This window comes from Triticum urartu, chromosome 7 (assembly GCF_003073215.2).
Source record: "Triticum urartu cultivar G1812 chromosome 7, Tu2.1, whole genome shotgun sequence".
NCBI lineage: Eukaryota > Viridiplantae > Streptophyta > Magnoliopsida > Poales > Poaceae > Triticum > Triticum urartu.
In genome coordinates, this window is record NC_053028.1 from 412,224,813 (window position 1) to 412,236,022 (window position 11,210).

An 11,210-nucleotide genomic window follows, 5' to 3' on the forward strand; every position below is an offset into this window, starting at 1 on the left:
CTCCCCAGGGAAAGAAACAAATAACTGCCGAAACAGCACATGTTTGCCCAAAACTTGTCTCCTCTGTAGCTTCCAGTCGGCCTTCTGGGCTGCATCTCGAAAAACTAGCTAAAAAACATACGCGCTTTCGCCCTCAAAATCCGAGAACAAACCGCCCAGCTGCCGTGCCGAAAGCCCGCACAATGCGGTACGGCGCAGCTGTTAGCTTTGGCCAAAATTTGATGAGAAATGAGCACATGAGTTCTGATAGCACATGAGTTTGCATTCTATCTCTTTGGACGCTCCTTCTTGGACACAAGTGCATCAGCAAACTGGTGCAGGTGCAAACAAACGCCCCGAGCTGGTTGCGGACAGTCTAGACATCGACAACCTCGAGTTTTTATCTGCAGTCCGAAAAGGCATATGCTCGAATTATGCCCCAGTTATTCCAAGACACCCGCATTGGTTATGTAAGCACTCATTAACATATTATTATGCACATCAAAATTTTCTTGATCTTAACTACATATTCAACTATTTTGAGGAATCATATCACCTCCAGGATGCCAGAAATATTAGTTAACTGGCAGCTTTGGGGATCTCTCAAGTGAGATCCTGGACATTATTAACGGACCGGGTTGCCAGATACATCTAAGTCAAGGTGAAGGAAATAATTGAGTTGTTTCACACAAAAAACTATGCAAAAGATCATTAATGTATCACATGCTCTCTCTCTATTCCAACAGAACCAACAGCCATATTATTTCGAGCCGTTCATTCTCCAATGAAAAATGAACTTGGCAGCACACTTAACCCTGCCAAAACTAAAGCAAACACTGCCACATAAAAGTGATGTAATATGCTAATGTATACCTTGACCAACTCGGCATATTTTGTTTTCAACCTTGAGAGGACCTACGTTTATTGTTTCACACCATTTTTGGAAACATGTTCGTCAGCACCTACATGTAAACATGCACACAGGTATGCAACACCTACGCCTATAATACCATGCCATCTATGCACCTCCTCTTTCATGGTTCCCTGCTGCAAAAGCGCAACCAAGTCCACCGGAAACAATGGCCACAGCCTATGATGAAGACCACTCCATTTCACCATCTCAGAATGACGATACAGATGATAGGAGGAGCACCATCCCAGCAGCTAGTGCTGATGAGAAGCCATTCCCGTTCTTCGGGCTGCTCTGCTACGCTGATAAGGTGGACTGGCTCCTCATGGCCTTGGGAACCGTCGGGTCTGCCATCCATGGCATGGCATTCCCGATCGGATATCTCCTTCTCGGAAAAGCACTTGATGCCTTCGGAACCAACATAAATAATCAGGAGGCCATGGTCCATGCATTGTACAAGGTAAACATGCATCCACATATTACCCTCCTGAACTTGGGTTGTATTGGTCTACAATTGCTTTTAACACCATTGTTTTTTCCTCCTTGATGCTTGAAGGTGGTTCCGTATGTGTGGTACATGGCGGCAGCTACTTTTCCTGCTGGAATGGTTGGTAAGTCAAGACTCAAGGGACCTTTAGTTTCTTCGATGTTGCATGTTGCATGTTTGGTAAAAAGAAATGATAACAAGCCACACACTATTTGCATTCTCCTGTAGTGGTTCAAAGAGGAACTAATATGGAGAGACAAGAATGGAAAATATAGACTCCACAACTTCTTTAAATATTTTCCATTGATTTATGGTCTGATTTTATACACTTGCTCCTGGATTGCTCAAAAGAGAACTTTTTTTATGGTCGCACGTTTGCCCAATCCCTAGTGCTTCAAAATCCATGATTTTTTAAAGGACATAAAAGCACATCCTAAAATCTAACAGAAGTACACTAATGTGCAGGATGAATGATATATTAGAAACATAATACTCCCTCCATTCCATAATAAGTGTCATGGTTTTAGTTCAAATTTGAACTAAAACCACAACACTTATTATGAAATGGAGGGAGTACTTGGTTATGTTCGAAAAAAAATGAGAATTAAGGAGATCTAATGGTAGCAATATTGGCTGGCAAAACATTGCTTACATTTCCCCTGATAAACTGGCTGCAGAGATCTCCTGCTGGATATACTCGAGTGAGAGGCAGTTAGCATGCATGCGGCTGGAATATCTGAGATCAGTTCTCAATCAAGAGGTTGGTGCCTTCGACACAGACTTGACCACTGCAAACATCATCACCGGGGTAACCAACCACATGAATGTCATACAAGATGCAATTGGTGAGAAGGTAATGCATTTCACAATCATATTGAACAATAACTGTATGATTTCTAAAGTCCTGTGGAGAAGTTGCATCTGAGCTCAATTTTCTGCAGCTTGGTCATTTCGTCGCAAGCTTCTCCACTTTCTTTGCTGGTATAATAATTGCATTTGCCAGCTGCTGGGAAGTCGCGATGCTCTCCTTCCTGGTTATTCCTCTGATCCTCGCTATTGGAGCCACATATACGAAAAAGATGAATGTCATATCATTGTCACGTAATGCTATTGTCTCACAAGCAACATCTGTCGTAGAACAGGTAACCACGTAGATGAGTCAACTCTCCGTACCTGAAGCTAGGTTATTTGAATAAACAGAAATATAAAAAATAAAAATGTTATCAGAATTTTTTTTAACTTTGTAATCCTTGTTTGCATTTGTGGGCAGACTTTGTCACATATCAAGACTGTCTTCTCCTTTGTCGGAGAGAACTGGGCCATGGAATCCTTTGTGCAGTGCACAGACAATCAATACAAACTAAGCAAGAAGGAGGCGGTGATAAAGGGAATAGGGCTGGGCTTGTTCCAAACAGTGACCTTTTGTTCATGGGCACTGATGGTTTGGATTGGGGCAGTTGCAGTAAGCAACAGGGCAGCAACAGGAGGTGGCACGATAGCTGCCATCATGAGCATCCTCTTTGGCGCAATGTAATAAAACTACACCCTATCTGATTGCTTCAATCGCCAAAACTATTTTCATTCAAATATGATTTTTTGCAAGGTACATAGGTAGTATACATGCATATTCTTTCCTTTTCCATGAATTATAATCAATAGACTTGACTGATTTCACCACATGGAGTGCAGATCAATTACCTACGCTGCACCAGATCTTCAGACCTTTAATCAAGCAAAGGCTGCAGGAAAAGAGGTCTTCAAGGTGATCAGAAGGAATCCATCCATAAGTTACGGAAAAGGTGGAGCGATATTAGAAAAGGTTTATGGAGAGATCAAACTGCATGGGGTGCATTTCGCCTATCCCTCCCGCCAGGATAAGCCAATTCTCCAAGGATTCTCACTGTCAATCCCCGCAGGAAAAGTCGTTGCTCTGGTAGGAAGCAGCGGCTGTGGGAAGAGCACAGTTATTTCACTACTTCAAAGGTTCTATGATCCAACCTCAGGTAGGCAACTGTATGTGTGATCTAAGTCAATAAGTATATATTATTAAAGTTCTATGTCAGAATTAAAGTTAGAATTTGGCTGTTATCAATTAAAATGCCTATGTACTTGCAAGCTAAACTAGTCATAATATTTCAGTCAGTGATGAGACATAATGTTGCAGGTGACATATTCATTGATGGCCACAGTATTAAGAAACTAGATCTGAAATCCCTGCGGAGAAATATAGCTTCAGTATCTCAGGAGCCATCGCTGTTTTCTGGTACTATCAAGGACAACTTAAGGATTGGTAAAATGGATGCAACTGATGAAGAGATAATTGAAGCAGCAACAACAGCTAATGTGCATTCATTCATATCTAAACTTCCCAATGAATACTTGACAGAGGTACGTATGTGTTCAGCAAGGAATGCAAGAAAAGGGTAATTCTGTATATTTGACTTAAGGCTAGCTACTTTCTGCACTTAAACATGAATTGTCTTCCTTTATGGTTTTTATTAGGACACGAAAAGGTTAAGACCATTGAAAGTTAGAACAAAAACATTGTGATACTATTACAATGACAATATTTTTTTTTTCATCAGACTTGTAATTGGCGCTTTGACAATGACGTGGCACTATTATGATCATGCCAATTGCATTGCCTTTTATCAGACTCATAGTTGGCACTTTGTCAACAACGTTCTGTTAATAATTTTACTCCCTCCGATCCATATCAATTGTTGCTGACTTTGTACTAAATCAGTTAAGTCAGCGACAATTAATATGGATCGGATGGAGTATATTACAATGGAATTGGCTGGTAAAGTAAATACTCCCTCTGTCCCAAAATTCTTGTCTTAGATTTGTCTAAATACGGATGTATCTAGTTACGTTTTAGTGTTAGATACATCCATATCTAGACAAATCTAAGACAAGAATTTTGGGACGGAGGGAGTAGATAATAATGAGTAGTATGCAAATGACCTTCCAATAGTAATACAGCATATGAATTTCCAAATTTAAACATGAAAGACACACAGAGCTTTGGCTGAAAATCAAATGTGCATACAACTTGCAATGGAAGCCAGAACAACAGAAGTAGAGGTTAGTAGAAAAAAAATCACAATAAATCCATTTTAGTTGTACAGTTAATAAACCAAGCACAATGAATGCCTATTCCAAGGAACCATTTGAAAGTTCAAGATAAATCATAGAACTCCTGTTATCTTATGATCAAGAAAATTCCAAGAATAAAGTACAATGAGTAGTCGATATATCCGCCTATGTCTTCTAGGCTGGTAGGAACTGGATCCCTACCAGGGCATGGTCTCAGGTTGTAGGGGTGGAAGGAGGGATGGCGTGAAGGAAGGCGTGGTCGCCGGCGCTGGGGCGCCGTCGTTGCGTGCGCGCACGAGAGAGAGAGAGGGCGCAGGGGCGGCGGCTAGGGTTAGGTCTCTCGGCTCCCTAAGGAAGCCGAGCAAATATGATTGCTTCTTCCTTAATCCCAAACGGGTCCTTACATGAGTTTATATAATCCTCCTAATAAGATAATTGGGCTAAGCCCCTACTAATGATAAGATAAACTGGGCCACAACTAACTGGGCTAAGCCCCTAATATGCCGGTCATAAAATCTCTCCCCGCCTGCACAAACAGCTCGTCCTCGAGCTGGAAGGCGGGAAAGATCAACGGTCGCCAAACACCTCCGCGTCAACTGGGGTGGGCTGGTCGCCGAGCACGGCGGCGGCGGGGTCCTCCTCAATGTAGTCTGCAGCCTCCAGGTAGAAGAGTCATGGGCAGACGTGGTCCGATACGTAGGGCTCGTCGCAGTTGAAGCACAGCCCTTGACGGCGACGCTCGAGTTGCTTGGCCGGGGTGAGCCGGCGGAATGGGCGTGCCGCAACCGCGGTGAGGGGCGCCGCGGAAGCCTGGGCAGGCCGACCCTGCGCGGAAACTTCCGGCCAGGGTGGTGGCCCAGCGGCCCGGGGCGGTGGCGCCTGCTGGATGGCCACCGCGCGACGCTCGAACGCGCGGGCATAGTACATGGACGTCTGGAGGTCTTGTGGCCCGCGCATCTCCACGTCCACGCGGATGGTGTCTGGTAGGCCGCCGACGAAGAGCTCAGCCCGCTGACGAGTCGAAACGCCGGGGGTGTGGCACGCCAGTGCCTCGAAGCAGTCGGCGATGTCTTGCACCGAGGTGAGGAACGGAAGACGCCCAAGCTCTGCCAGACGGCTCCCGCGTATAGGCGGATCGAAGCGCAAGAGGCACAAATTGCGGAAGCGCTCCCATGGTGGCATGCCGCCCTCGTCCTGTTCGAGGGCATAGCACCACGTCTGCGCGGCTCCTCGGAGATTATACGAGGCGATCCAGGTGCGGTCGGACGCGAGCATGCGCTGTCCCATGAAAAATTGGTCGCATTGGTTGAGCCAGTTCAGGGGGTCGACGGTGCCGTCGTAGGTCGCGAACTCCAGCTTGGAAAATCTCAGCGGCGTCTGGACGTGGACGACGGGCGGGTGCGCCTCGTCAGCACGGAGCAGCGAGGATGACGGGGCCGAGTAGGCGGGCATCAGGGTGCCGCCCTGGAACAGGGGCCCATCGACGCCGGCGAAGGGCTCGGCGGAGCCCGAGGACCCGCCAAACGGCATGGCTGGGTGCGTCGCCGGCGGGGGCAGCACGTGCGGCCCGACTGAGGCCGTCGTGTAGACCGGCTTAAGGGACCCAGCAAGCCAGGCCGGTAACGGGGACGACGACGGGGGAAACGGGATCTAGTGGATGGGCACCCCCGGGCCAGTCGTCGGGATGCTCAGGGCCACGGTCGCCGGTGGCGGCGGCTGCAACTGTTGCCCCTACTGCATGGTGGAGGCGCCGGGGTTCGTCGCTAGTGGCGGCTGCCACGGCAGCTACTGCATGGCGGTGGCGATGGGGGTTGCCGAGGATGGCGGCTGCCACGGCGGCGGGACGGTGGCGAAGGGCACAGGCGGCTGCGGCCCATAGGATCTCGTGAGGAACGTGTAGATGCCTGTGACCGCCTGGGTGATATCCCATATGGCAGCCGTCATCTCCTCCGGGGTGAAGACGACGGGGACGGGCGGGGGCGGAGGTGACTGGCACCGGCAAGAGCGGGGCACTGGCCATGGTGGCCATCGGGGCGGTCGTCGCGGTTGGCAGCGGGAGGGTCGGGGTGGGCGGCGGCAAGGACATGATCACACCGAAGCTATCTGATACCAAATTGGTAGGAACCGGATCCCTACCAAGGCATGGTCTCAGGTTGTAGGGGTGGAAAGAGGGATGGCGTGGAGGAAGGCGTGGTCGCTGGCGCTGGGGAGCCGTCATTGCGTGCGCGTGCACGAGAGAGATGGCGTAGGGGCGACGGCTAGGGTTAGGTCTCCCGGCTCCCTAAGGAAGCCGAGCAAATATGATTGCTTCTTGCTTAATCCCAAAACAGGTCCCTACACGAGTTTATATAATCCTACTAATAAGATAATTGGGCTAAGCCCCTAATAACGATAAGATAAACTGGGCCACAACTAACTGGGCTAAGCCCCTAATATGCCGGTCAGAACATAGGCATAGCCGGTCCCAAGCCCGGGTAAAGGAGGAGGGTTGTGATAGGCTTGGCGAGCCAACGTAAAAACTAGCCAGTCCCATAGGTATGAAACCCATTTGAGCGAGAGTGGTACTAGGATGGGTGACCTCCTGGGAAGTCCTCGTGAAAGGGTTTCATATCTAAGGGTTGTGATAGGCTTGGCGAGCCAACGTAAAAACTAGCCAGTCTTTTGGGTATGAAACCCATTTGGGCGAGAGTAGTACTAGGATGGGTGACCTCCTGGGAAGTCCTCGTGAAAGGGTTTCATATCTAGCCTACCCCAACTTGTTTGGGATAAAAGGCTTCGTAAGTAGGTAAGTAAGTAAGAAGTTCAAAAATATATGTGACAGAACTTGATCTTGTTGGAGAATCATGGGTGGTTCTGTAATAGTTCATTATGTATATCAAGTTTTTTTTAAAGAACTCCCCTTGTGCCTTACAACATCTTGGTTCATCAGGTAGGAGAAAGAGGTGTGCAGTTGTCAGGAGGCCAGAAACAAAGAGTAGCTATTGCAAGGGCAATGCTGAAGGATCCACCAATTCTCCTTCTGGATGAAGCGACAAGTGCCCTTGATTCAGAGTCAGAAAAGCTAGTGCAGGATGCACTTGAGAGAGCCATGCATGGAAGGACAGTTATACTGATAGCCCACAGGATGTCCACAATTGTAAATGCTGACACCATTGTTGTCGTAGAGAATGGAAGTGTGGCACAGACCGGGACACATCAAGAGTTGCTCGAGAAAAGCACATTCTACTCAAACGTATGCAGCATGCAAAATATTGAGAAGGAATCTGGAAAGATGGTAGCAAGGTAACTTAACTTTAGCCAAGGGAAAGCTTTGCTTCACCAACGTTTTATTCTTGCTGAAAAAACAGTATATGCATGTTAGGTATTTCATGATGTGCTCTGCTAAGTAGTGCACATTTACCCCATAAGAAACTAGTAAACGGTGCAGTTGATACCGTTGATGTGTTTTCTAGTTCAGTTGATTCAACTGCATTTTTTTGCGTAGTTGACTTGATGCAGTTGATTCACGTGTCTCAACTGTACCACTTACAAGTTAAGACATTGGTAAACGTTTACTCCGGAGTTGTGCCCTTAATGATTACTAGCTAAAGATTTTCCAAAATGTAACTGAACTCACTTTTACCAAGATGCTGATAACAAGAATTTGTATACCATTTTTAAGGGTTAGGTGATGCTCACAAAATCTACGGCACAGAAGTTAAGTGATAATATAGCAAGTAGGATTACTCCATAAGAATTTACTAATCTGTTTACGTTGATTTATGAAACAGCCCTTCTGATAAAGTAATAGAAGAACAAACTGATGAAGCATACAACAGACAGCCCTCCATGAAGCAAGGACAACAGAACAAACTAGAACCAATAAACTCAAAGCAATCAAAGCAAGAGGTCAGAACGGAAATACCTCCTTTCTTCAGAATTTGGTATGGGCTACGTAGAGACGACATTGCAAAACTTCTATTAGGATCCTCAGCAGCGGCCATCTCTGGAATCTCAAAGCCCTTGTTTGGTTACTTCATCATGACAATTGGCGTGGCATACTATGATCAAGATGCAAAAAGAAAAGTCAGCAAATATTCTTTGATTTTCTTCGGGGCTGGGATGGTCACACTGGCCAGTAGCATCTTGCAGCACTACATTTATGGCGTTATTGGAGAAACGGCAATGAAAAACCTAAGAGAGGCCCTCTTTTCATGTATGCCATATGAAAACTTTCTTCACTGGTCTTGTCAATATCTTGCACGAGTTTTCATTGTTCACAATATGACAAGTTTTTTTTGTTTTAATACACTGCAGCTGTGCTCCGAAATGAGCTTGGTTGGTTTGAAAAGCCAAAGAATGGTGTAGGATCTCTTACCTCACGCATTGTCAGTGACACATCAACAGTAAAGAGCATCATATCTGATAGGATGGCAGTCATTGTGCAATGCATCTCTTCAATCCTGATAGCAACAACGGTAAGCATGTTCGTCAACTGGAGGATGGGTTTAGTATCATGGGCAGTCATGCCATGCCATTTCATCGGCGGCCTTATCCAAGCCAAGTCAGCCAAGGGATTTTACGGCGACGCTGCTATCGGTCACCAGGAGCTCGTGTCCCTTGCTTCGGAGGCTGCTAGCAACATCCGGACCGTGGCATCCTTTGTTTATGAAGATGAAATCATGAAGAAAGCAGAACTGTCGCTGCAAGAACCCATGAGAATCACCAAGATTGAGAGCATGAAGTATGGGATAATCCAAGGGATCTCGCTCTGCCTGTGGAACATCGCACATGCAGTGGCACTCTGGTACACCACAGTTCTGGTCCAGAGAAAGCAAGCATCATTTGAGAACAGCATACGGTCATACCAGATATTCTCGCTCACGGTGCCTTCCATCACAGAGTTATGGACCCTGATTCCCATGGTCATGTCAGCCATAACAATACTGAATCCTGCATTTGACATACTTGACAGAGAGACGCAGATCGTGCCAGATGAACCAAAAGCGACAAGTGACCGCTGGCTCGTGGGGAGAATTGAGTTTCAGGGTGTGAACTTCAACTATCCATCACGCCCAGAGATCACCATTCTGGATGGCTTCAATCTAGTCATCGAGCCTGGCCAAAGGGTAGCATTGGTTGGCCCAAGCGGTGCAGGAAAATCCTCTGTCCTGGCTCTCATACTGAGATTCTACGATCCGCACAGAGGTACAGTGCTAGTTGACAACAAAGACATAAGGGACTACAACCTCAGATGGCTCAGGAGGCAAATTGGATTAGTTCAACAGGAACCAATTCTGTTCAACACATCCATCAGAGATAACATTAGTTATGGAAGTGACGAATCTTCAGAAACTGAAATCATCCAGGCTGCCATGGACGCAAACATTCACGAGTTCATCAGCGGTTTGCCAGAAGGGTACGGCACAGTCGTTGGAGACAAAGGAGGTCAGCTTTCAGGAGGGCAGAAACAGCGCATAGCTATCGCAAGAACTCTACTAAAGAAGCCAGACATTCTGCTTCTTGACGAGGCAACTAGCGCACTCGATGGTGAGTCTGAGAGGGTGGTGATGACTTCTTTAGGGGCCAAGGAGTGGAACAACAGAGGTGAGCGATCAAGCAATATTACAAGCATCGCAGTGGCGCATAGATTGTCCACAGTCATAAATGCAGACATGATTGTTGTGATGGAGAAAGGGAAGGTGGCTGAAATCGGTGACCACCAAACACTGATATCTGCAGATGATGGTGTTTACTCAAGGCTGTTTCACTTGCAAAGCAACATGAAGGATTGATAGCTCTATCAAGCCCCATTGTAGCCACGAGACCTGATCTAAATATATTTAGGTGCTTTGCCAGCATTTGCAGTATTGCTCAGATGCATTTACTGTCAGTTGACAGATTGTAATAACATAGCTATCTCTTCATATGTTCAAGATGCTTCATCCATGAGTTAAAAAAATGGGTCATATTGTCCTCCATCCAACTTATATTTGCCACATTTGGAGTATCATACCGAAGTACTCTTTTCTATCAATTAGGTCATTCCTCTATGATTTTTTTTTTGAAAAGAGGGGACATCCCTCGGCCTCTGCATCGAGTGATGCACACAACCTTTTATTATCATATCAAAGTTCATCATCCGACCATAATACAGTTCAACAAATAAATTGTCGCACATGACTGCCCCGAGGGCAAATTAAAAAAAATCGTAGAGAAATGAGCCTCATGCATCACAAATCCTACTAGTAGGCCGCCAACCAAATGAGCCTCTATGATATGTACTCCCTCCGATCAATAATAAGTGCCGTATTACTCCTATAGGCAATAGAAAACAAAACTGGCAAACCGAGGCATGCCAGATCACCAGATTTGGTGAGTACAAGGAGCATAATCTAAAGTAAATAGATATGCCACAAGAACATGGTTGTACAAAATGACTTGGTATCTTTTGTGGACATATCACCTAAGAGGTGGACTTGAGCAGAAACTACCGCCTATTACTAAAACTATAGGATCAGGAAGCGAATGGACAGACTACCACCCAAGTTCAAGTCTTCTTCAAGTTGAATTTGGGGTGCCTATTCTTCTTGTTAAACTGATAACTAGTTCCTCCAAGGTATCCATCATTTTGATTTACTGGACAACTCCATATGGTGACCTAATCTGTAAAATACTTTGCAACAGAAACTGGAAAAATGTTTTAGCAAAGCATCGTGTATTTATGCAACGAGGCTAGACAGTTTGTTTAATCAA

At 46.1% G+C, this 11,210-nt stretch overlaps 1 protein-coding gene across 1 annotated transcript; it reads left to right on the forward strand.

Moving 5' to 3' along the window:
• Positions 1-6,493: 6,493 nt before the first annotated feature.
• On the forward strand, positions 6,494-10,512 carry LOC125518888 (ABC transporter B family member 14-like). Its single transcript, XM_048683780.1, has 4 exons — positions 6,494-6,592; positions 7,405-7,757; positions 8,246-8,670; positions 8,772-10,512. The coding sequence occupies exons 1-4, from the start codon at positions 6,494-6,496 to the stop codon at positions 10,247-10,249; spliced, it is 2,355 nt and encodes a 784-aa protein (XP_048539737.1). The 3' UTR covers positions 10,250-10,512.
• Positions 10,513-11,210: the final 698 nt, after the last annotated feature.